This window comes from Pristis pectinata, chromosome 7 (assembly GCF_009764475.1).
Source record: "Pristis pectinata isolate sPriPec2 chromosome 7, sPriPec2.1.pri, whole genome shotgun sequence".
In the NCBI taxonomy this organism is placed as follows: Eukaryota; Metazoa; Chordata; class Chondrichthyes; order Rhinopristiformes; family Pristidae; genus Pristis; species Pristis pectinata.
Window position 1 is genome coordinate 12500254 of NC_067411.1, and position 27634 is coordinate 12527887.

Below are 27634 nucleotides of genomic sequence, written 5' to 3' on the forward strand. Positions count from 1 at the left end.
ATGAATGCTGCAAACTGCCAGAAATGGCAGAGAGTTGTGAACGCAGCCCAGTCCATCACACAAACAAGCCTCCCCTTCATTGACTGTGTCTATATTTTCTACTGCCTTGGGAAAAGGCTTATGGAATGCTTGCATTTATTAATCGGGGTATTGAGTACAGAAGTCAAGAAGTTATAATGCATCTCTATAGAACTCTGGTTAGGCCACATTTAAGAGTATTGGCAGTTCTGGTCACCTCACTATAGGAAGGATGTCGAGGCTTTAGAGAGGGTGCAGGGGAGGTTTGCTAGGATTCTGTCTGGATTAGAGGGCATGCGCTATCAGGAGAGGCTGGACAAACTTAGGCTCTTTTCTCTGGAGTGGAGGAGGCTGAGGGGTGATCTGTTAGAAGTGTATAAAATTATGAGGGGCATAGATAGGGTGGACAAGCAACATCTTTTTCCCATTATTGAGCGATCCAATACCAGAGGGCATGCATTTAAGGTGAGAGGAGGTAGGTTCAGAACAGACATGGAGGGTATATTTTTTACTGAGGGAGTGGTGGATGCCTGGAATGCGTTGCCTGATAGGGTGGTGGAGGCAAATTCATTGGGGGCTTTTAAGAGGGGCTTGGATGGGCACATGAATGAGAGGAAAATGGAGGGATATGGGCATTCTGTAGGTAGGAGGGATTAGCTATGTCAGCACAACATTGTGGGCTGAAGGGCCTGTTCTGTGCTGTACTGTTCTATGTTCTATGTTCTGTGAAAACAGCCAACATAATCAAGGACCCCTCCCACTCCGGTCATTGTCTCTTCTCCCCCCTCCCATGGGGCAGAAGATACAAAAGCTTGAGAACACGTACCACCAGGCTCAGGAACAGCTTCTATCCCACTGTTATTAGACTCATGAATGGGCCTCTTATATGCTAAAGATGATCTCTCAATCTACCTCTTCATGGTCCTTGTACTTCATTTGTCTGACCACACTGCACTTTCTCTGTAACAGTAACACTATATTCTGCATTTTGTTTTTTTTGTACTACCTCGACGTACTTATGTATGGAATGACCTATCTGGATGGCATGTAAACAAAAGCTTTTCACTGTATCTCGGTACATGTGACAATAATAAACCAATTACCAACTACCAAGTTGGAGGCCTACAGTGGTGCAGCAGTTAGTGCTGCTGTTACACAGATCCAGCAACTAGGGTTCGATTCTGACCTTGGGTGCTGTGTGTGTGTGTGTGTGTGTGTGTGTGTGTGTGTGTGTGTGTGTGTGTGTGTGTGTGTGTGTGTGTGTGTGTGTGTGGAGTCGGTACTTTCTACTTATGTCTGTGTGTGTTTCCTCTGGGTACTCTGGCTTTCTCTCCAAAGGTAGAAGCTTGATTAGTTATTGTAAATCACCCCTAGTGTGGGTGGGAAACAGCTATCAGTGGGGCAGGGGGGTGGAGGAGATGATGAGTTAAATAAGTGGGGATATGGGCCTCATGGGCTGAAGGATCTCCTTCCACATTGTGAGAAAATATGTATAAGAGGAATACACTGAAGCTTGGTGCAGCCATCGCAAATACCCTGGAGTGAAGGGCCATGGTATGGAACATCCCACCAAAGGACATTGTGGGACTGGACGCTAATAATATCTCAAAATTATTGCTGATGGAATTTTCGGGGATGGACAACTGATGATGTATTAACATACGGTAAATACTGTAAGTGAATGCAATGATACGTTTGGTTCAGCGAATGAAGACAGTGCAATCTCCCACAACTTATACCTTTGTATTTTATGATTACAGTGTCTTGTTGAAAAGTTGTGATGCCTTGCAAGATTAAATATGTTACCTAAATACCATGGAAGGTGAAGCTCGCAAGGCCCCTCCATACTTGTAAAACCACTGGATAAACTGATAGTTTACAACTGGGGGTGAGGGGAAGGGGAAACATTTAGGAAGCTGAGAAATACAAACCAGTTTGTTTTGGGCAGAAGTTCTATATTTGTTTGAAGCAAAAATGAATTGCTTTAGTCCCAAAACAACAGCATTGATGCCTTGGAGCACTGTGATAAGGAATGGCTGAAAATTAAGCTTAGGCCTAGAGGGAGAGCAATTGCATTGGCAGACAAAGAAGGGGCAAGAATGCAGAGAAAGAATTAAGACAGGTGAGCATCGTTCATCGTTCATCGTTCATTCAACTCTGGTATGGAATTGTGTTTAATTCACCTCTGTCTACTCTGCCTAGTTTCTTATGAATAAAATAGGACATTGGAACTAGAGACCATTTAACCTCTTGAACTTGTTCCTCCATTAACTATCATTGATGACAGTGAATGTGTGGTCACTTTTTCCCTTCTTTGAACAAAATCAATCAAATATCTAGTAATCAATAAAAATCTATTGAGCGTGTCGAATCTATTTAGTGTCAACAACTGTCAAAATTCCCACCATCGTCCACTTATAGAATTGCTTCCTAACCTCACTCCTGAAAAGATTAACCCTAAACTTTGGTAAATAAGCAAACTCAAAGTCACAGGACAGGACGTATCCTGGTCAAAAATAAAAAACAGAAAATGCTGGAAGTACTCAACAGGTCAGGCAGCATCTGTGGAGAGAGAAACTGAGTTAATGGTTCACATGGTAGACCCTCTGACGAAGTTTAGATTTCAAGCATCTGCAGCTTTTTTTGATTTTTATATCATGGACACTATTTTTATATTGGTCAAAGGATCTTGCAGAATATCCAGCAGGAGCTGATAGATGCTGTAATGAACACTCCTTAAAGTCATCTCACCATATAGGTATTAGACCTTTTCATTCTCCGCCCCTCTGCTACTCTGACCTCTCTGTACCTCTGACATAGCTCCAATGAAACTGCTCATGATCTAGAAGAACAGGACAATTACTGGTATTTGTTTATTATTGTTACTCGTACCAAGGTACAGTGAAAAACTTGTCTTGCATACCGTTCATACAGATCAATTCATTACACAGTACACTGAGGTAGTACAGGGTAAAACAATAACAGAATACAGAGTAAAGTGTCACAACTACAGGGAAGATTGCAGGTAGATTAGCCACTTTACAGGTTCCTGACCGAAAACTGAACTCAACAACTTCATAACCATTTTTTTCCAGAGAGCTGCTGTTAATAAAGATAAAATAAGATATCCATATTAGTCACATGTACATCGAAACACAGTGAAATGCATCTTTTGCGTGGAGTGTTCTGGGGGCAGTGCTTCCAGCATCAACATTGCATGCCCACAACCTCCTAACCTGTACGTCTTTGGAATGTGGGAGGAAACCAGATCACCCAGAGGAAAGCCATGCAGACACGGGGAGAACATACAAACTCTTTACAGACAGCGGCCAGAATTGAACCCGGGTCACTGGCACTGTAGTAGTGTTACACTAACCGCTACATTTGTGGTTGCCATTAACACTTCCTCGAAATGACTATTTTTACTTTGCTTTACCCATTATCACCCCCTCTTGCCTTGCGCTATTATCAGTAGAAACACTCCTGCCCTCCCCTCTGTCACAGACCTTCCTTTTTGTTCCATTCGTCCTCATCAGAAGCACTGCCAACCCTTTACCTGGTTCTTCATGGGATTATAAATGTCAAACCACTTTCAGTTCTGATGCAAAAGATATTCCTTGCAACAGAGAAGGGTTCAGCCCACTGAGTCTAAGCCAGCTCACAGAGCAAGCCCGTTCCCACACTAATTTTCCCTGCAACCTATTCTTCCCTCATTCCCATCAGCTCTACCATCTACACTACACTAGGGGGCAATATACAGTGGCCAATTAACTTACCAAACCGAATGTCCAGGACTTGCCCTCTTCTTGTTCCTGCCATCGAGGAGGAGGTACAGGAGCCTGAAGATCTACACTCAATGATTCAGAAACAGCTTCTTCCTCTCCACCAACAGATTTCTGAGTGATCCATGAACCCATGAACACTACCTCATTAGTCCTTTTTATGTGCACTATTTATTTATTTTTGTAACTTCTAGTAACTTTATGTCTTTGCACTGTACAGCTGCCGCAAAACAACAAATTTCACATCATCTAAGTCAGTGATAATAAATCTGATTCCAATTGCGGGAGGAAACCGGAGTACTTGGAGCACAGAGAGAACATGCAAACTCCACATGGACAGCACCAGAGGTCAGGATCGAACCTGGGACTCTGAAGTGGTGAGGCGGCACTTCCAGTAGCAATGCCACTGTGATCATTGACCTCTTACCTGCCCTCTGTCTCCCTCTTTCTCCTTCTGTCTGACCTACTGAATTTTCTTCAGCTCTACAATAAGCATAGAACTGGGAATAAAGGTAATCTTTGAGACAGCAACAAATAAATAGATGCAGTATTGCTCACTGTACAATTCATGCTGATTGGGAATACGCTGCTGGCAATGTCTTCTCCCACGTCCCCCACACACTTAAAATTTATAAGAAGAACTTCCTGCCCTTCTACCAGCTCAGGGGCATTTCTCCACTCCTGTAATTATTTGCAATTCTCCAGCACAAAAGAAGCATCTACCATCCTGGATCTGAGTAATAAACATGCAGAGCTTTACTTAAAAAAAAGCATGAGATGTTTCTATCAACCTTTTCAGTATTTCAAGACTTTCTCAAAGAGCTGAAGACAAAATGAATTTTGTCAAAGCAAGATACATTCCGGGCAGCATGTTCATTTGATGGAATGTCTGAAGAATCAAATTCCCATGGTAAAATGCTTCAGGCCATCAATACACTTACTGAATAAAGAATTCTAGCCAGGGCCAGACCATGAATAACATTCAGTACAAGATTGCCACTGTTAGAGTAATAGAGTTCTTCAGCAAAGAAATAGGCCCTTCAGCCCATCATGCCTCTGCCAACCATCAAGTACCTATTCACAATCCCATTCAGCAGCACTTGGTCTGTAGCCTACTATGCCTTGGAGATTCAGATACTTGTCCAGATTCTTCTTAATGTTGTGAGAGTACTTGCCTCCACTATCTTCACAGACAATGTATTTCAGAGCTCAGCAATGTGAGTTGCTTGTACTACACCCAAGAAGCTAATCCCCCACCAAACTAACAATTAATACACAAAATAATTATGGTGCAGATTTTGAGTGGTGAATCAGACGACATTAAAACAAGACTTTAATGATTCCTCTGTCCAAGGAAAACAGTACAGAAGTATTGCCTATAAATATTCCCAGCAAGCAATGGTCTTTGACTTGCTCCTTGGGTCTGTGCAATGGCACAGGAGAACAGAACCCATAGGGGAAGCCACTGGCTTTGGTGCTTCTCTTCCAGATCTGGAATGTGGGAGGAAGATTTCCTGGCTCCACCTCATTTGCTTAGCGAGAGGCTGTGCCATTGATTGCTTCTTTTACATATCTGCTCTGCTGATGAAGCCACCGTGTTGACATGGCTGATCCATTCAAGCTTCCAGATAATGTTGTATGTGAGCAGTCAGCATGAGATGGTGCCATTGAAGACTAAGGGGAGGGAGAGACACTCACCAACTTTTATCGATGTACCTTCGAAAGCATCCTGTCTGGATGCATCACAGCTTGGTACAGCAACTGCTCTGCACAGGATGCAAGAAACTGCAGAGAGCTGTGGACACAACCCAGCACGTCATGGAAAGCAGCCTCCCATCCTTGGTCTTTACCTCTCGCTGCCTTGGCAAAGCAGCCAGAATAGTCAAAGACCCCACCCACCCAGGTCATTCTCTCTTCTCTCCTCTTCCATCAGGTAGGAGCCTGAAGGCACGTACCATCAGGCTTGACAGCTTCTACCCCACTGTGATAAGACTATTGAACGGTTCCCTTATACGACGAGATGGACCCTGACCTCACGATCTACCTTGTTGTGACCTTGCACCTTATTGCACTGCACTTTCTGTGTAGCTGTGACACTTTACTCTGTACTGTTATTGATTTTACCTGTACTACCTCAATGCACTCTGTACTAACTCAATGTAACTGCACTGTGTAATGAATTGATCTGCTTTTCACTGTACCTTGGTATGTGACAATAATAAACCAATACCAATACCAAAGAGAGAGAGAGAGAGAGAGAGAGAGAGAGAGAGAGAGAGAGAGAGAATAGTAATAGCATATAAGAAGCATTCAGCCAAAATCCAAAGGGAGGGAAGGAGACAGAGGGAGACAGAAAGAGAGAGAGAGAGAGAGATGTCATGTCATGAGTGTAATATCACCCTTGTAGTGTGAATGTAAGTATATTAAATTTAAAGGTTGTAAGTAAACAAAAGTTCTCTAAATCTAAATGTGGCATTGGACAGTCCCTTGAGCAGTCCTTATGCTGAGGGTAATCCCACAGTTCTGCTGGGCAGGGCGTTACATTACTCTAAGATTGTGCTCTAAGATAAATATCATATAAAGATAAAAATATGCTGTGTAGAGGAGGGCAGCGTTATCAGCAGAGGATCACAGGATCACAAGACAAGGGAGCAGAAGCAGGCCATTTGGCCCATCAAGTCTGCCCCAGGGAAAAGAGAAAAAGAGAAATGAGAAATGGGGAATGGGGGGGGGGACAAAAAAATCTATTCTAATCCCAATTTCCGGCCTTATCCCCATATCCCTTGATACCCTGACTATTTAGATATCTATCTATCTCCTCCTTGAACGCCCCCACTGATCTGACCTCCACTGCTGTACATGGCAAGGAGTTCCACAAATTCACCACCCTCTGGCTAAAGAAATTTCTCCTCATCTCTGTTTTGAAACTGTACCCTCTAATTCTAAGATTGTGCCCTCTGGTCCTGGACTCACCCACCAAGGGAAACAGCCTAGCCACATCTACTCTGTCCTTTCCTATCAACATTTTAAATGTCGCTATGAGGTCCCCTCTCATTCTTCTGTACTCCAGTGAGTACAGTCCAAGAGCCGACAAACCCTCATCATACGTAAGCCCTTTCATTCCTGGAATCATCCTCGTAAATCTCCTCTGAATCCTCTCCAACGTCAGCACATCCTTCCTAAGATGTGGGGCCCAAAACTGCGCACAATATTCCAAATGAGGCCTCACTAGTGCCCCGTAGAACCTCGTCAACACTTGCTTACTTTTATACACTATACCTCTCGAAATGAATGCCAACATAGCATTCGCTTTCTTTACCACCGATCTGACCTGGTGGTTAACCTTTAAGGTATCCTGCATGAGTACCCCCAAGTCCCTTTGTACTTCCGTACTTTGAATTTTCTCTCCTTCTAGATAATAATCTGCCCGCTTATTTCTGCTTCCAAAGCGTACAACTGCACATTTCTCAACATTGAATCTCATCTGCCATTTCCTTGCGCATTCTCCTAAACTGTCTAGGTCTCTCTGCAACCTTCCTGTCTCCTCAATACTCCCTACTCCTCCACCTATCTTGGTGTCATCCGCAAACTTAGCCACGAAACCATTTACTCCATCATCCAAATCGTTAATATACAAGGTAAAAAGGATCGGCCCCAACACCAACCCCTGTGGAACACCACTAGTAACTGGTAGCCAACTAGAACTAGATCCTTTTATTTCCACTCTTTGCTTCCTGCCAACCAGCCAATACTCCACCCATTCTGTTATCCTACCCGTAATTCCATGACCTCTCATCTTATTAATCAGTCTCTTGTGAGGCACCTTATCGAAGGCCTTTTGAAAGTCTAAATACACAACATCTACCGCCTCTCCCTTATCCACCCTACCTGTGATTTCTTCAAAAAACTCCAATAGGTTGGTCAGGCAGGATCTTCCCTTCACAAAACCATGTTGGCTAGGACCTCTCTTGCCTTGCGCCTCTAGGTATTCCGTAACCCCATCCTTGAGGATAGATTCCAATAACTTTCCCACCACTGACGTCAGACTAATAGGTCTGTAATTTCCTTTATGCTGCCTCCCTCCTTTCTTATACAGCGGAACTACATTTGCGACCCTCCAGTCCTCCGGAACCATGCCAGAATGCCTCCGCTATCTCTAAAGCCACCTCCTTCAGAACCCGGGGATGCACCTCATCCAGTCCAGGAGACATCAGTCTTTAGCCCATTTAGTTTTCCTAGCACCTTCTCCCTAGTAATCTTAACTGAACTCAGTTCCATTTCGTGAGACTCCTGACTAACCGGCACATTGCTGATGTCCTCCACGGTGAAGACCCATGCAAAATATTCATTCAATTCCTCTGCCATCTCTCTATTGTCCATTATAATATCTCCTGCACCGTTATCAATTGGTCCTATATCAACTCGTGTCTCTCTTTTACTCCTTATGTATTTAAAAAAACTCTTAGTATCCTTTCGAATGTTATCTGCCAACTTCCTTTCATAATTCATCTTTTCTTTCCTAATGACCTTCTTAGTTTCTCTCTGCAAGTTTTTAAAAGCTTCCCAGTCTTCTGTTTTCCCACTAATTTTTGCTTCTTTGTACGCCGCCCCTTTTGCTTTTATTTTAGCCTTCACCTCTCTCGTTATCCACATTTGTACCTTTTTTCCATTCAAAACCTTCTTTTTTCTTGGAATATATCCATCCTGCATTTTCCTTATTTCCTGTAGAAATTCCTTCCATTTCTCCTCTGCCGTCCCTCCAGCCAGCTTACTCTTCCAATCAATTTGGGCCAACTCTTCTCTCATACCATTGTAATTTCCTTTGTTCCACTGAAATATCGATACACCAGTTATCAGCTTCTCCTTCTCAAACTTGAAACTGAACTCAGTCATATTGTGATCACTGGTTCCCAGTGGTTCCTTTACCTTTAGCTCCCTAATCACCTCCGGTTCATTACACAGCACCCAATCCAAAACAGCCGATCCCCTGGTGGGCTCATCAACAAGTTGCTCCAGAAAAACGTCCCTTAGACATTCCACAAACTCACTCTCCTGAGTTCTACCACCTTGCTGGATTTCCCAGTCCACCTTCATGTTAAAATCCCCCATAATTATCTTCACATTGTCACTCTGGCATGCTTTTTCTACCTCAAACTGCAACTTATCGTCCACTTCCTGACTGCTATTAGGGGGCCTATATATGACTGCTACTATTGTCCTTTTACCCTTGCTATTTCTTAGCTCCACCCATAAGGATTCCACCTCCTCTGACCCAATGTCCCTCCTTTCTATTGATTTTATATCGCTACTAACCATCATGGCCACACCTCCCCCTCTGCCTACCCGGCTATCCTTCCTATACACTGTGTACCCCTGGACATTCAGTTCCCAATCACATCCATCATGAAGCTACCACAATGTTGTATTTATTAACCTGCAGTTGTGCCACTAGGTCATCTCCTTTATTCCTAATGCTACATGCATTTAAATATAGTAAATTTAGTCCGGTATCTGCTATCAATTTTGTTGTACTTCTATTGTTCAGCAGATTATCCTGACTTTTCACCTGGATCTAAGGAACACCATGAAACAGAGACATTTCTCCAACAGAACCAGCAAATCATGGTCCTCATTGCACTGGCATGATGTCAAGACAAAAATCTCTCCCTCAGTGTCAGCAAAACAAAGGAACCTGTCATTGACTTCAGGAAGTGGGGTCGAGTGCACATCCCTGTCTGTATCAATGGTGGAAATGGCTGAGAGCTTTAAGGTCACCAACAACTTGACCCAGTCCAGCCACATGGATGTTATGGCTAAGAAAGCATGGTTTGACTTCCGCAGAAGGCAAAGGAAATTTCGCATGTCCCTGATGATTTTTGCCAACTTTTATAGATGCACCATAAAAAAACATCCTATCTGGATGCATCACAGCTTGGTATGGGAACTGCTCTGACCAAGACCTTAAGAAACTGCAGAGAGTTGTGGACACAGCCCAGTCCTTCACACAAATCAGCCTCCTCTCCATTGACTCCATCTACACTTCCTGTTGCCTCAGGAAAGCATCCAACATAATCACGGACCCCTTCCACCCCAGTCATTCTTTCTTCTATCTTCTCCTGTCAGGTAGAAGATACAAACGTTTGAAGGCACGTACCACCAGACTCAAGGACAGCTTCTACTCCACTGTTAACAGGGACTCGAATGAACACATAGGATGAACACTTGATCTCCCAATCTGCCTTGTCATGGCCCTTGCACTTTATTTATCTGCCTGCACTGCATTTCTTCTGTAACTGCAACACTATATTCCGCATTTTGTTTTGTTTTTACCACCGCAATGTACTTATGTATGGCATAATCTGTCTGGATGGCATGCAAGACAAAAGCTTTTCACTGTAACTCAGTACTAAATAGTAAACCAAAATCAATACCAAGTAATCCTGTCCACACTCCAATCATTAACACCAACTCGGTACACCAATGATCAGCTGCGTAATTCCAGGTGACACTTAAAATCCTTTCATGTACCTACTCTAATTACTGTAATAGCATTTCCTGATGAGTGCTGCCTCACCTGAAAAATTCAGACCTTTACATACAATACATTTTGTGCCTTTGATCTGCAGGTAAAAACAGTACAATGTCAGTTTCCATGACACATCTTGCACAGTTTACCATGACGCATCTGGTAAGGTCATGAATTTACTTTCAGCACTGCTTCATTGTGTGGGGGTTGTGAGCTCTGGAGGAGATGCCTTCTGCCAGGCTGGAGGCTCTTCTGCCCACTGTCCCACTTACTGTATTACAGCACCAGTGACCCGGGTTCAATTCCGGCCACTATCTGTAAGGAGTTTCTACGTTTTCCCCGTGTCTATGTGGGTTTCCTCCAGGTGCTCCGGTTTCCTCCCACATTCCAAAAAAAAAGACGTACGGGTTAGGAAGTTGTGGGCATGCTATGTTGGCGCCGGAAGCGTGGTGACACTTGCAGGCTGCACCAGAACACTCTACGCAAAAAAGATGCATTTCACTGTGTGTTCCAATGTACATGTGACTAATAAAGAAATCTTATCTTATCTTACGGATGGAACATTCCTCTCAGCATTGATCTCACCAAGACTAAGTGAATCTGGGAGTGCTCTCCCCTCTTCTTTTAAGTATTAATTTTAGAGATCAGGGCATTGCCAGAACTTACGCAGCTCAGCACATCACGAAAACCAGGCTCCCCTCCTTTAACTCTGTCTACACCTCGCTGTGTCAGGATTGCAGCCAACGTAATTGAAGACCCACCCCGGTCATTCTCTCTTCTCCCCTCTCCCATCGGGCAGAAGATACAAAAGCTTTGAGAACACGTACCACCAGGCTCAAGGACAGCTTCTATCCCACTGTTATAGGACTCTTGAATGTACCTCTTATATGGTAAAGATGAAGTCTTGATCTCTCAACCTACCTCATCATAGACCTAGTACTTCATTTGTCTATCTTTACTGCACTTTCTCTGTAACTGTAACATTATATTCTGCATTCTTTTATTTTCCTTTTGTACTACCTTGATGTACTTATGTCTAGAATGATCTGTCTGGATGCAATGCAAACTTGTATCTCGGTACATGTGAAGATAATAAACCAATTACCAATTACCATTTATTTCCCCTCTTTAAAGACCCTGGAGAAGGAAGTGATGAGGCTCTGGTTAGGGTACTCCCACAGTGCTGTTTGGTACAGAGTTTCAGGATTTAGACCCAGCAATGATGAAGGACCAGTGATATACCTCCAAGTCAGAATGGTGTGCTAATCAGAGAGAAGGCTTCAGGCAGTGGTGTGCCCACACACATGCTGCGCTTGTCCATCTTGGTGGTAGAGGTCACAGATTGCTGAGGGACTAGCCTGGGTGAATAACTGCAGTGCATTTTGTAGGTGGTACGCACTGGAGACACAGTACTCTGGTGGATAAGGTGCTAATCTAGCAGGTTGCTCTGTACTAAATTCACTAGAATTCTTTGAGACTTGTTGACACTGCACTCATCCAGGAAAGTGGAGGTATTCCTTGTAGATGTCAGGAGTGTGATGGAAAAGGTGTGTAACTCATGGAAGGAGACCAACCACTGACCTTCTCTGGTAGCCTTGGTATTTATGTGGCTGGTTCAGTTGAGTTTCTGGTCAATGGTCACCCCCAGAACGGCACTCAGCTATTTTAATGCCATTGATTGTCAAGGTAGGTGGTTAAGCTCTCTCTTGTTGAGTAAGGTCACTGCTTGGCACTTGTGTGGTATGAATATTACTTGCCACTTTTCAGTCCATGGCTGAATGTTGTCTGGGTCTTATTGCACATCAACATTGGCTTCTTCATTTGTTGATGACTTGCAAATGGAATTGAACATTGCATAATCATCATCAAATATCACGATTTCTCATCTTATCATGGAAGAAAGATCATCACTGAAGCAGATGGAGATGATTGGGCTTTGGACACTGTCTTGAGGAACTCCTGAAATCCTGGGGTTGGGATGATTAACCTTGTACAACCACAATCATGCTCCTACATGCAAGGTATAACTCTGATCACTGGAGCATTTACATTTTGATGCCCATTGACTTTAGTTTTTCCAAGGTGCCTTGACACCAGATTCAGCAAAATGCTGCCTCAAGTTATTTGCACCTCTGGAAGTCAGCTCTTTGGTCTATGTTTGGACCAAAGCTGTGAAGAGGCTTGGAGTTGAGTAGTCTTGGTAAAACCCAAACTGGGTATTGACTATGTTAAGAGCTGCTTGATAACACCATTGATGAGAGCTTTCATCACTTTACTGATGATTGAGAGTTGAATGCCCTCTATGGCAGCCAGAATGTGTATTGCCTCTGTGTGGTTACACTGGGGACTACGTCATTGAGGATTTGTGTCATTTTCCAAAGGTTGCATGAAGTCCTGTTGGGAATTAGAAGTCCTGTTTTAGTGTTTGTTAATCTCTAAACTTTTTCCAGTTTTGTCATTTTTTGTGCCTGAACTGGTGCTAGTACTAAACACAACAATGTTTAAACACACCTAAAATAGGTGCAATCTAATTCTCTTTCTCTTTGGGAAGTGAGAAGAGATTTTAAGAGATGCCACTGTCCTGTAATCATTCTCCGATTCCAACCCTGGTGTCTATTTTACCTGGTCTATTAGAACATTGAAATAAATCATTTCTGATCCCTGTTTTTTATTTAACTCAAGATAACAAGTTTAGTACTTAATTGGGATTAAGATAGAATATCACATTCGGGATTTTGAGGAAAGAGGCAAGCTCGATTATGATCTCTTGAACTGAACAGGTTGCTTCTGAGAAACATGAATTGCTCTTCTTTCTCAAAGGCATTCCCTTGGGACAGAGGATGACTTGCTACCACTCTGGCCTCTGGGTTCTCAGGAGGTTAATGAGACCAATGTGGGAACCGCAGACTCCTTCACAAGTGGGGCAGGAGATGCTTGATGGGGGTGGGCCAGTGAGTAACTTGTGAGGTGATGTGCTCCTTCTCCTGCCTACACAGGACCTCTGCTGATGCATGGTCTCAAGGTTGGACAAACTTGGATTGTTTTCTCTGGAGCACTGGAGGCTGAGGGGAGACCTGATAAGTTTATAAAATTATGAGAGGCATAGATTGGGTAGACAGTCAGAATTTTTATCCCTGGGTAGAAGTGTCAAATATTAAAGGTCATTCATTTAAGGTGAGAGATGGACAGTTTAAATGAGATGTGTGGAGCAGTTTTTTTATGCAGAGAGAGGTGGGTGCCTGGACAAGGCTGCCAGGGGTAGTGGTGGAAGAAGATTCTATAGTGCTGTATAGGGGGCTGTTAGACAGACACAGGAATGTGCAGGGAATGGAGGGATATGGATCATGAGCAGGCAGAAGAGGTTTAGTTTAGTTCGGCATTGTGTTCGGTGCAGACATCATAGGCCTGTTCCTGTGCTGTACTGTTCTATGTTCTCAATGCCATCTCAAATGCTCCTTCTCCGTTCTGAGGAGATGTGGGCCAGAGATTCCCATGGGTCAGTAGGAATGCTGCATTCCTTCAAGGAGGCTTTCAGCACACCTTTGAATCTTTCCCCGTCTGCCTGGTAATTGCTTCACCTGACAGAGCTTGGAGTGGAGTCTCTGTGTTGTGACTCTAGTGACAGGCGTGCAAGCCATGTGGCCTGCCCAATGTAGCAAACCGAGTATAATTCGGCCCTCGATACTGGGATAGAACTCTGGTGTTTATTTTCTTGTTCTTCCAGTAATTGAAGTAAATGTAAATATAAATGAGGGATTGCTAAATGAGAAGTTTTCCTGCTAATCCACAGACTGAAACACTACTCAGTAGATGACCTCTTTCACATCCCCTTCCCAGTGGGGCTGCCATATTCTTGTACTCTTAATTCTACCTGCATTATTAATTCCATTATTGTCACTTTAGCATTTCTTTCTGCACTACTTCAGATTGCACTGCAATCTTTGCACCATTCTCCTGTTTTTGCACTTGTCACTGTACTTATTGTTGTATTTATTATTACCAGATATAATGTTTACTCCGTGAGCTTCACACGAGCAAGGAATTTCATTGCACTTGTGTAAGACAATAAATGAATCTCAATCTGAATTTGAACTTGAATATTGGAGCATCTGTACCTGCACATTCATTTAACATTCACCGTTTCACCAAACAGTTAATGTCAGCCGCTAGCCTGCCACAGGCTACAGTTCCATACATCGACCAAACAAAAAAGGCTTTGAATAAGGCTGGAGCTGCCTGTCATATGTTATTATTTTTCAGATACTAAAAGCGTTACTTTTCAGGCTTGCATTAGGAGAAAAGAGTGGCCTCGATCACAAAGGACAAAATTTCTCCCAAGCCCAGTTGTCAACAGGCTCTCTGATGGGTTGAGGCTAAAAACAGTCCCAACTGATAACCAGTGGTCCCTGAAATTTAAGATTTGGTTATTGTGACCAAGGGGCCTGCCAGCAAGTCATCGCACAATAGCAAAAATAACACAATGAAAACTGCAGTAGTGTCAATGAAATATGAATCTCGGCTGCAACAGTGTGCATGTACAGTATGTGCACCTTAAAACAGGAGAACACTGACAGCTAAAGTTAATAAAGCAACTTAATGCATGTCTCAACCATTAGAAAAACATATCAATGATTGGGTGAAATATCCTCCTTGAATGAATTCCTATCTGTATACAAGAGTGGGAGCTGTGTAGAACATAAGAAGTAAACCATTGTATTGGTGTTGGTTTATTATTGTCACATGTACCAAGATACAGTGAAAAGCTTTTGTTTGCGTACCATTTAGACAGATCATTCCATAAGTAAGTATACCAAGGTAATAAAAAGACAAACAGAATGCAGAACATAGTGTTGCAGTTACAGGGAAAATAAGATATCTTTATTAGTCACATGTACATTGAAACACACAGTGAAATGCATCTTTTGCATAGAGTGTTCTGGGGGCAGCCTGCAAGTGTCACCACACTTCTGGCGCCAACATAGCATGCTCACAACTCCTAACCCGTACGTCTTTTGAATGTGGGAGGAAACTGCAGCACATGGAGGAAACCCACACAGACACAGGCAGAACTCCTTACAGACAGCGCCGGAATTGAACCTGGGTCGTTGGCGCTGTAAAGCAGTGCAGGTGGACAAATAAAGTGCAAGGGCCACAATGAGTAGATTGGGAGATTATGAGTTCATCTTTTAGCGTATGGGAGGTCAGTTCACGAGTCTGATAACAATGGGATAGAAGCGGTCTTTGAGTCTGGTGGTACGTGCTCTCTTGTATCTTCTGCCTGATGGGAGAGGAGAGAAGAGAGAATGACTGGGGTGGGAGGGGTCCTTGATTATGTTGGCTGCTGTACGGAGGCAGGGGGAAGTGTAGATAGAGTCTTTGGAAGGGAGGCTGGTTTGCGTGCATTTATCCCCTGAGCAGTCAGTGAGATCACTGTTAATCTGTGTTCTGATTCCATCCATTCACCTTTATCTCACATCCCATATGACCTTTGGTGAACTAACATCAAGCATTCTTAAATATAAAATAATCAGGTCAACCAAACATAAACTGATGTTAAAATGATAATAATAAGAAAAATGGAATTAATATGGGAGTAGCTTAAATGAATGGTTGACAGTCAATGTGGACTCGGTGGGCTTGTTTCTGTGCTGTCTGACTCTCTGATGTTGGAGAAAGAGGGTTTCAAACTTTCACCCTTCTTTGCTTGCAGAAGTATTGCCCACCTTCTATTCTGGAGGGCTTGGCTCTATTTCTTAAACTTCCCAACTAATGGAAATTGTTTGTCTCCATCCACCCCTTTCTGTTCCATTATAATTTGCTCTATTATATCTCACCATCTAAGACAGACAATAATCAGAGACAGAGAATGCTCAGTGGGTGAGCAGCATTAGTGCAGAGAGAATCAGAGGCAACGTTTGTGATCAAGGGCTCTTCATCTCTTCATCCTCAATGATGCTGTTGCACTTGCCGAATGCTTCCAGTTTTATTTTGGATTTCCACCATCCACCGTATTTTTGGTCCATTTAAATATAAAGACCAGTGCTCTGTTTGAATTCTTGAGTATTTTTGTACCTGTCAATATGTGGACCACAATGGACTGCCACCATTTCTCTTCATTTAACAATCACCTAATGACCATGCCAGTTCTGATATAACAGACATGCCAGTCCTGATGCAGAGCTTTGACCTGAAACATCGACAGTTCCTTCCCCCACCAAATGCTGCTCGACCCGCTGAGTTCCTCCAGCAGATTGTTTGTTATGCCAGTGTTAGTGTAGTTTGCTTTTTCATATCATACCTTTAGCAATGTTGGCATAAAGGGCAGAGATATTTTTGTACATCTTGTTGAATAGAAGCAACTTTACATGGCACTTTTTCTGCCCCAATGCGACTTACAACCAGTTGAATGCTGTGGGAGCACAGTCACTTTGTAATGTAGGGAAAGGCAGCTACAAATTTGTGAACATCAAGGTCCCAGAAACAGGAACAGGGGATTGACCAATCTGTTCCTAGTAGCATTGGTTGAAGGATAAATGGTGACCAAGGTGCTAAGAAGAACTCCATTGCTCCTCTTCAAACAGTAGAAGTAGTATCTAATACACCCCTCCCAGTAAAAGTAGGAGTGTGAGTCACAATGAGGATGTAAGTTCCTTGGAGTGAACATCACCAGTAGCCTGTCCTGGTCCAACTATGTAGGCGCCATGGCCAAGAAAGTGCACCAGTGCCTCTACTTCCTCAAGAAGCTAAAGAAATTTGGCATGTCCCCTTTGACCCTCACCAATTTTTACAGATGCACGATAGAAAACATCCTATCCAGATGCATCACGGCTTGGTAAGGCATTTGCCTTACTCTGCCCGAGACCGCAAGAAACTGCAGAGAGTTGTGGACACAGTTCAGCACATCACAGAAACCAGCCTCCCCTCCAGGGACTCTGCCTACACTTCTCACTGCCTCAGTAAAGCAGCCAGCATAATCAAAGACCCCACCCACCCCAGACATTCTCTCTTCTACCACCCCCCCTCCCCAACAGGCATAAGATACAAAAGCCTGAAAGCACATGCTACCAGGCTCAAGGACAGCATCTATCCCGCTGTTATAAGACTCTTGAATGGTCCTCTAGTACAATAAGCTGGACTCTTGACCTCACAATCTACCTCGTCATAGCCTTGCACCTTATTGTCCGCCTGCACTGCACTTTCTCTGTAACTGTAACAATTTATTCTGCCTTCTGCTATTGCTTTTCCCTCATATTACCTCGATGTACTGATGTGGTGAAGTGATCTGTATGGATGCTATGCAAAACAAAGTTTTCACTGTACCTCTGTTCATGTGACAATAATAAACCAATTTACCAATATAGACAATTTGAGTGAACGGGCAACAGTGTGGCAGATGAAGAGAATGCGGAAGAATGTGAGGTTATCCATTTTGATAGACATAAAAAACAGAAGTGCTGAGTAATTTTTTTCAGCGGCGAGAGATTGAGAAATGTTGATGTCCAAAGAGACCTGGATGTCCTTTTACACAAGTCACTGAAAGCTAGCATGTAGATGCAGAAGGCAACTGGGGAGGCCAGTGATCTCTTGGTCTTTATTCCCAGAACAATGAGGTATGAGTAAGGATGCCTTATTACAATGATGTAGAGACCACTCTGGAATAAGTATGGTTCGACCAAAATCAGCTGAACCTGTGGTTAAGGGATCTTAATGGCCTAGGATGAGTTTTGCTAGTTTAAAAAATACACTAGTTGCCAGCGCTGTCATAAATACCATCCAGCCTCCTGGCCATTTAATTTAAATCAGTATTTAATTTACAAGAAAACTATGTACCAATAAAACCTCTTTTGTTTTGGTTGTTAAAATAATTTACAGTTATTTAAAAATGTTTTACTGCAGGTCGGTGTACTGAAAACTGATTACAATTTTTGGTGATAATCCCGTTTTTGAACGATATCAAAAAATTTGCACCAGGCTGCTGCTTTTATGTACATCAAAGAATTTCCTTCAATGTAAATGTTGGCATGTTAACTTTGGAATTCTAAAACCTTGTCTCTGCGGTGCAGGTTCTTTGCAACCAGTGATTTGCAAACCTGACTGCACAACTTGAGAACTTGAGGAGGAGAAAACAATTCTTGAAACTGGCAGAAATTCCAGTGCAACTTGCATCTGGATCACCAGCTCCTGTATTCAGCACCTTATCGCAAATGGTGATTGAGGCAAATATCTTTTTAAAAGAATATTTGCAGAAGGAGCTGAAATGGAAGAATATACAGAGGTGCAGGCAGACAAGATCAGAAGCAAGAGCTGGCATTTCCACCTCACCTTACAGACTTTTCCTTTTGCAGTGAGATACAAAATTGGAAGGTAATAAATAAATTGGTTGTATGGAGAAGGGAGTAATGGTAAACCAGGCAGGAATTGGCAGTGCCAGGGTGGGAGGAGCAAACAATTGGGCAGGAAGTGAGATTACTTGGGTGGGTCGTGACAGAAACTGGACAGTCTGCTCAAATGTCAAACCAAGTTTCTCTCTTCCATTGGTACTTCTACCAGAACATGAACCCCTTTACAGGTTCATAACAGTGGGTCAATATCATGGGTATCTTTCATTATCATTGTAGCAATGGTACTGTTGACAACGGGGAGCACCATAATGGCATCAGGTTCATTCCTTAATGAAGGCAGAGTGTTCAATCCATCAATGGGCACACCCAGATCAGAAAATGCAGAACAATTTCTTAGACCTGAAGGTTTTGTCCATGGCTTGTGCCTGACATTTTAACCCCAAGTTTCAACCCCTGCCCAGAAGTAAACTCCTCAAGATAGGTGGGAGAACCCCAAGAGCTATTCACTCCAGCAGGTGGAAATTTTATCGTGCTGGAGCTATAGACAATCTGAGAAAATTGTCTTCATTGCAACTTTCATGCCTGATAGGTGAAGAAAGAAGCTTGTTAGTCATAGAATCGCAGAATGGGTACAGCACAGAAAGAAGCCATTTGGCCCATCTTGCCCGTGCTGGCTCTCTACCAGAGCAACTCACTGGTTCCATACCCAATTCTTTCTTGCAAGTTTTTCCTCATCTCATAAATACCACATATCTATCCAACTCCTTTTGGAAGGCCACAATAGAACCTTGCCTTCCCAACATCTGCAGGCATTGCATTCTAGATTCCAAACACACAGTATTGTAAAAATGTTTTCCCTCAGGGCCCCCTACAATATCTTCCTCTTTATTTTGTATGTGTGACCTCTAGTCCATGATCCCTCTACCAAAGGAATCAGCCTCCCAGTATCCACTCTGTTCATATTCCTCATTATTTTCATACTCCTATCAAATCTCCCCTTTTCTTTCTCCCCTAAAGAAAACAGCCCCAGACTCACTGATCTATACTTGTAACTGCAGTCCCATTTCCATTATTTTTTTTATTGAATAATCTCTAACAATCTCACATCCTTCCTGGAATGAGATGACCAGAATTGAACACAATACTCCATTTGAGACCAGTGTTTTATAAAGATTCAGCGTGAATTCCTGTTTTTATACTCAGTGATGAAACCTAGAATTATGTACAACTTGTTCACTGCTTTCCCAATTGTCAGTCACTTCCAATGATTTGTGCACCAGTATCCCCAGGTGTCTCCACTCCTACACCCCTTTGAGAACAGTATCTGTATTCAATATCCTCATAATTCCTACATCACGGCTTGGTACGGCAGCTGCTCTCCCCAGGACCACAAGAAACTGCAGAGAGTTGTGGACACAGCCCAGCGCGTCATGGAAACCAGCCTCCCCTCCATGGACTCTTGTCTTTACCTCTCATTGTCTTGGTGTAGCAGCCAGCATAATCAAAGATCCCACCCACTCGGGTCATTCTCTCTTCTCTCTTCTTCCATTAGGTAGCAGATACAGGAGCCTGAGGGCAGGTACCACCAGACTTAAGGACAGCTTCTACCCCACTGTGATAAGATTATTGAACAGTTCCCTTATACAATGAGATAGACTCTGACCTCACAATCTACCTTGTTGTGACCTTCCATCTTATTGCACTTCACGTTCTCTGTAGCTGTGACACTTTACTCTGTACTGTTATTGTTTTCACCTGTACTATATCAATGCACTCTGTACTAATTCAATGTAACTGCACTGTGTAATGAATTGACCTGTACGATCAGTATGCAAGACAAGTTTTTCACTGTACCTCGGTACGTAACAATAATAAACCAATACTAATACTAAATGCATCACCTCACATTTCTCTACATTAAACTTCATCCTTCATTATGTCTGCCTGTTCTTCCAGCCATATCCTGCTGCAGTTTAGCACTATCTTCCTTGCAGTTCACAATATTGTCAAATTTTATGCTAACTGCAATATTGAAATTGTTAATTTCACCCCAAAGTCTAACTCAGTCCCCAACACCAATGGGGAATGTCACTATTCACCCTCCTCCACACTGAAAAACAACCAGTCACCACAACCCTCCACTGACTGTTACGCAGCCAACTTTGTATCCATGCTACTAATGTTCCATTTATGCCAAATGCTTTAACTTTGCTGATAAGACTGTTATGTAGCACCATACCAAAAGGTTTCTGGGTTTCCATGTACACAAATTCTATTGCAGTATCCTCATCAATTCTACGCATCGCTTCATCTAAAAAAAACTATCAAATTGGTTACAAAGGATTTGCCATTGAGAATCCTGTCCAGGCTTGCCTTTAGTTAATCCATTTTCCTCCAAATGACCATTAATCCTGGATTGGATTAATGTTTCTAACAGCTTTCCCACCACTGAGTTAAACTGACTGGCCTGTAGTTTCTGAGTTTGTCTTTCGTGCTTTTTGAACAAAGGAGTAACATTCACCACTCTCCAGCCCTCTGGCACCATGCCTTAATGTTCAGGATCAAAGTGTCCACTCAGGTGAAATGACAGAAGGTTGGACATTGCCATTACCCTGGAAACACAATGCACAAGAGCACAGAATCGTTCAGGAGAAAAGGGCAGACATGCTTTGGGGCAAAAGCATCCATATTATTCACAATTTCCCAGCTGTGTCTAAACCTACAAAACCATTTATACATACCATATATTAAATAGCCTTATATGTGTCTTTAACACTATTACATCTGAGTTGACAAATACAACAGACAAAGAGGTTCTCTGCATTTGCAGTTAGAGAGTGAACATCCTTGTTCAAGCACTATGAGCATTCAAATAACCACTGATAACGGAATCGGCTACTTACAGCTCTCCAATTGCATTATGCAGGTTTGAACATCCATCGGGAAATTTTTTAGATCCATTGGACAGGAAAGAATTAAAGTCAATCTGTAAGATTAGATCAGGAATATTGGACAGCATTATTACTCATGTTCAGTAATTTCACAAGATGAGGACTAATTCTGGCCAACAACTGGGTTGGAAGTAAGAAAGCAAAATGCAAGAAATACACACCCAATTGGGGAGATATTTGTCTTTGATCAGCAGCAGTAAATGTGTGCAAAAGTATCAAATGCTATTCTTCTCACCTTCTGTTCCACTAAATTTACAGGAACCAAAAATGCAGAGCAGGCAACAATCCATTTTCTGTATAGCCCCTGTGATCAAACACAAATTTCTCCCGCACTGTAGTGCGAGTATAACACCATGAAATGTATTTAGATTAATTGCATCACTTCTCCACTACTCTACATTCATGACCATGGTTAGTCGTTAATAACAATTACCGATGCACAGCATGCCCTTTCTGTCTATTTAGACAAAATAATGAATTACTTTCTCCGAAGCAATTTGGGTTAAAACTGCAAAACAATAATGCTTTGTGTTATGTTAGCAATTTGCCCTTTAATAAGTTGTGATCATGCTTAGGCATATTTTTCTTGGTGTTTAAGCACTAGGAAGAATCGTTGAGTGCGCTGAACACTGAGGGGTGGAATAAATTGAATGCTTTATACGTTTATGAAGGAAGAGATAAGCAGAAACAAAATCCGTCAAAACCCAGATTAATTCCTGAATGAACCATTTGGCCATTATAGAAGCCTAAACTGGACCACTATTGAAGTCATGGAACAATGCCAAGATCTCACCATCGTGCACTCTCAGACATGAATTGACCTGCCTATTTCTTCACAACGAGGATGTTGCCAGGATTCAAGAGATTGAGTTATAGAGAGAGGTTGAGCAGGTTGGGACTTTATTCATTGGAGCATAGGAGAATGAGGAGTGATCTTATAGAGGTGTATAAGATCATGATGGGTGAATCCATATTGTCTTTTTCCCAGGGTTGGGGAAACAATAAGAAGAGGACATAGGTTTAAGGTGAGAGCGGAGTATTTTACTAGGAAACTGAGCAGCAACTTTCTCATCCAGACGGCGGTCTGTGTTCAGAATGAGCTGCCAGACAAAGTTGTTGAAACATTTCAGAATCACTTGGACAAATTCATGGATAGGAAAGGTTTAGAAGGATATGGGCCAAACATGGGCAAATGGGACTAGCTTGGATGGGCACCTTAGTCAGCATGGACCAGTTGGACCGAAAGGCCTATTTCCATGCTGTATCACTCTATGGCCCTATAGCTACATTCAATAAATACTCAGCATGGTAGAAGAACATTGAACAACGGACTTATGGAGGTACCACATCATAATAAGAGATGGCAGAGTTTCCATTAGTCTATACTGGTTTGTCTACAAGAGAGACCTGATAGAAACTGCTTGGTTACACCTTCCAGTCAACACAGTCTCAGCTTTGTGTTGTTTCCCATTAAAGTTTGTCACATCTTAAGACATGGACAGGTAATAGGTGCGAATTTCAGAGTTTAGCTGGTATTATGGACCAGGGTGCTTGTGTAATGGGAAATCTAATGAGAAAGTCAGCCTGAGATAAGCTGGAATCCCTTCTGCTTCCTTACAACATATCAGGACAATGATTGCATCAAAACCCTGAGCTTTGGTCTGGAGGAAATTCATTTTATTGCTTATTCTGAGCATCATGACCTGATGTGACATCAAAGGAGAAGGCTTGTGGATTTTGGTTGGGAGAATGAGTAAGATTTCTTCAGAAGGCTCTCTGGGGAAGACCTCATGGGACAGTTGGAAGTCTGATACCTATGGGAGCCAGGCTTGGATCTGCAGGAAACAAAGCATTTGATTGACCACTACTAGTGGCTGAATAATAAACTTACATTTGGACAACTGAATCGCATGGAATAACTTAATTAACTTAAATGGAGTTTCTTTAAAGGCTACACTGCTCAGGAGAGTTATTTCCCTCAGGGTATTTTCATCAATTGTACTCATTTATGAACCACTGAGTATGTTCAAAAAGGTGCAGGCGCATTTAGAACTTAAAAAATATTTAATTTACCAAGAAAGATATCAATAAGCTTGAGAAAATTTACAAAGATGTTGCCGGGACTTGAGGACCTGAGATATAGGTAAAGGTTGAATAGGTTAGGACTTTATTCCCTGGAGCGCAGGAGAATGAGAGGAGATATTATAGAGGTATACAACATTATGAGGGGTATAGATAGCGTGAATGCTTGCAGGCTTTTTCCCCTAAGGTTGGGTGAGACTAGAACTAGAGGACATAGGTTTAGGCTGAAAGGTGAAATATTTAAGGGGGACTTGAGGGGAAACTTCTTCATAGGTTTAGGGGAAAGGGTAAAATACATAAGGGGAATCTGAGGGGGAACTACTTCACTCAGAGGGTGGTGTGAGTGTGGAACGAGCTGCCAGCGCAAGTAACATTTAAGAGAGGTTTGGATAGGTACATGGATGGTAGGGGTTTGAAGGGATATGGTCCATATGCAGGTAGATGGAACTAGGCAGAAGATCAGGTTGGCATGGACTAGATGGGCTGAAGGGCCCGTTTCTGTGCTGTAGTGCTCCATGACACTAAGAAACTAACTACTGTACAGCAGCAAAAAAAGCAATGTGTATTTTGGTCAGGATTTCTCAGCTAATGAATTGACATTGATTAAAATGCTTATTTTTTGTGGTAACCACACTTGCAAATATACTGAATTTTAAATTAATCTTCGTCTTAGGCCATTTGGCCCTTATAAATGATAAGACAACAGCACGACTGAGAAAACATTATAGATTTTTGTTTAAATGCCTTAATGAAAACTTTGTTCCAAAATGCCAAAAAGTAGTGATTACAGCTGCTGCCTCACAGGTCCAGTAACCTGGGTTCAACCCTGATCTCTGATGCCATCTGTGTGGAGTTTGCACATTCTCCCTGTGACCAGAAAGAATTCCTCAGGGTTGGGAAATCAAGAACTAATGGGTGTGGATTTAAGGTGAGAGGGGAGAGATTTAATAGGAACCTAAGGGGAAACTTTTTCTCCCAGAGGGTGGTCAGTATATGCAATGAACTGCCAGAAGAAGTGGTTAAGGCAGGTACGTTAACAATATTTAGATAGTTCCTGGACAGGTACATGGACAGGAAAAGTTTAGCAGGATATGGGCCAAACGTGGAAATGTGGGACTATGGTAGATGGGAATCTTGGTTGGCATGAACCAGTTGGGCTGAAGGGCCTGTTTCCATGCTGTATGGAACTTTGAGTCCTTGTCTATGCTTATTACTTTATGTGGGTTCCCTCCGGGTGCTCCATTCTCCCCCCCCTTTCCAACGGCATGCAGCTAATTGTCCACTACAAATTGCCCCTAGTGTGTGGGTGAGTGGTAGAACCTGAGGGGAGTTGATGGGAATATGGGGTTTAGTGTAGGATTAGTATGGATAGGTTCCAGATGGTCAGTGCAAACTCAGTGGGCTGAAGGGCCTGGTTCTATGCTCTCGGACTCGGTGACTCTCGAAGGAGGCAGCGCTGGCCAAATGAACAACCTCAAGCCTGCTTTGTCATGCTCTCATCCACTTTTCCACTGGTTCCTTGTATCTCTTGATCCACAATCCAGCAACTCAGCCATGTACTGTATACCCTTAGTGACTAAGCACCCGCAGCCCTCCCAGACAGAGAACTCCTAAGATTCAAAAGTCTGTCAAAGATGTTGCAACTGTGATCACATGGCTTTGAACAAGAAATTGAAAAGAGAAAATAATTTGGAAAAGTACAGCAATTTTGAGTGCAATCTGCACCTGGATTGTTATCTGTGCTCAAGGAAAGACCCTGCCCGCTTGGGTGTTTAGCAGGTGTGGAGGGGGAATGAGACCTATTGACTCCAGGTGCCTATACCATCCCACTCTCAAGGCTCCTGAGTTAGCCCAGTTGCATTCTGATACACAATCCCACCAGAGTCAATGGATCCCAGTTTCAGAAGTGGAGGTCATCACATCTTTATTATATATTTGCAGATGATGGGGCTTCTGCCAAGAAACAGTCTGTGGCATCAACCTGTCAATGGCCTGACCAACCACCCCTCATTCACAATTCACTTCCTTGACAGTGAAGTCCTATAGACTTTTAAACAACAGCACACACAACACCCTTAACCACTTTAGCTGCCATACAGTTTTCAATTTCTTAGTAAAATAAAATATAGTTTAAGCTTTTAAAAAATGTCTTTTAGTGCCCCTTCACCTAAAAAGAACAGTTTCAACATTTGGAGCAGTCTCAGTGGCTCATGAATGAGTACTATTGATAGAAATACTCAAGGGATAGTTCCTCTAGGGCTGTGGCCTTGTAGGGAATAATTCCTTGTGACTGAGCTGTCTGATTTCAAGCTTATTATTCAGGCACCATTAAGTGTCTATGTTGCCTGCTTAGGACGGGAAGGTGATGGTGAATTTTTATTCCTGCATGTGTTTTGATTGTTAAGAATGATTCCTTAATTGCAAACAGCAAAAGATCCCAGATTGACATCAGGAGTCCCTTTTATGGTCTATTTTGTTTTCCTTCAAGAGGCCGGGTAGATCAGCCTGTTCCCAAACTGCTCCCAATATCCCCGGAAGCCAGATGCCAGGATGTGCCAGTCAAGGCATGAATGACCCCAACCCTGCCCTATGAAATAGTGGCTGTGACCTCTCCCCAGCCATTCCATATTTGGCATAGTTCAAGTTGCAGATGAAGCAGAATATGAAGTGTATGTTGGCACCTGGCAACTCTGAGGCTATGAATATGTGCCCTCTGATGCTATCTGTCACCTTGGCGACCCTTTTGACGTCTTACAGATGGGATATTTCACTGACAGCGGAGTGAGCCTGGAGAGCTGGGTGGGGGGAGGGGCGAAGAGAGCAACGTAAGAGCAAGAGTGGACCAATACACCAAAAGTGCTGGAGGAACTCAGCAGGTCAGGCAGCATCCATGGAGGGAAATAAACAGTCAATGTTTCAGGCTGAGACCCTTCATCAGGACTGGAAAGAAAGAGGGCAGAAGACAGAATAAGAAGGTGGGGGGAGGGGGAAGAGCGCACACAGGCAGGGGTAGTTGAGATCAGGTGATGGGCGAGTCCAGGTGAGAGGGGGAAGTTAGTGCGTGGGGGAGGGGGAGAAGATGTAATAAGCTGACAGGTGATAGGTAGAAGAGGCCAAGAGCTGAAGAAGGAGGAATCCGGTAGGAGAGAGCAGTGGACCATGGAATAAAGGATGGGAGAGGGGAGGAGAGGAGATGGGCAGGTCATCAAGGCGGGGGAAGGGAGCCATAGGAATAAGGGAAGACAAAGGAGTGGGGGGGGGGTGGGAAAGGAAAAGAAGAGGTGGGGTTACCAGAAATTAGAGAAATCGGTTAAGGCCATCAGGTTGGAGACTCCCAAGGCAGAATATGAGGTGTTGTTCCCTCAACCTGCGCCTGGCCTCAACGTGGCAGTAAAGGAGGCCGTGGATAGACATGTCTGTATGGGAATGGGATGTGAACCACACTGTTCCTTAGCTTGCTCTGGCATCCAGCTGTGGGACAGGGCACCACAGTGGAGGAGCTGGGTGGCATAGCGGAATAGCCACTGCCTCATAGCGTCAGAGGTCTGGGTTCAATCCTGACCTCAGGTGCTGTCAGTGTGGAGTTTGCACGTTCTCCCTGTGTCCGCATGGGTTTCCACTGGGTGTTCCGGTGTCCCCTCACATCCCAAAAACATGTGAGTTGTTAGGTTAATTAGCTTGGTTTCACCCCTTAATACCCCTACTTCATTAATTTATCAAAACATTAAGAGCTCTTTTTTACTTAGAACAATTAATGGAATTCTGGTCACAAAATGTAATGTGATTTGAAAGGAATTGCCTATTTTTAGATGGGAAGGGATAAATCTGTGTGGTCCTGGGTCTCTGCTCACAGTCCGTGGGGTTTTGACAGAATACTTCCCGAAGTTCAAATAATCCAAGTCTTCCCCTTGTTTTGAAAGAAGAAGGAGAAAA

General features: G+C 43.1%; 1 protein-coding gene across 1 annotated transcript in view; it reads right to left on the bottom strand.

The window, feature by feature from the left end:
• glra3 (glycine receptor, alpha 3) overlaps positions 1–27634 on the bottom strand; it is a 179238-nt gene that overhangs the window by 45003 nt on the left and 106601 nt on the right. Inside the window, exon 5 of the mRNA XM_052019901.1 lies at positions 21572–21654. Within this exon, the coding sequence (XP_051875861.1) occupies positions 21572–21654 (83 nt within the window). The remainder of the gene's footprint in view (positions 1–21571; positions 21655–27634) is intronic.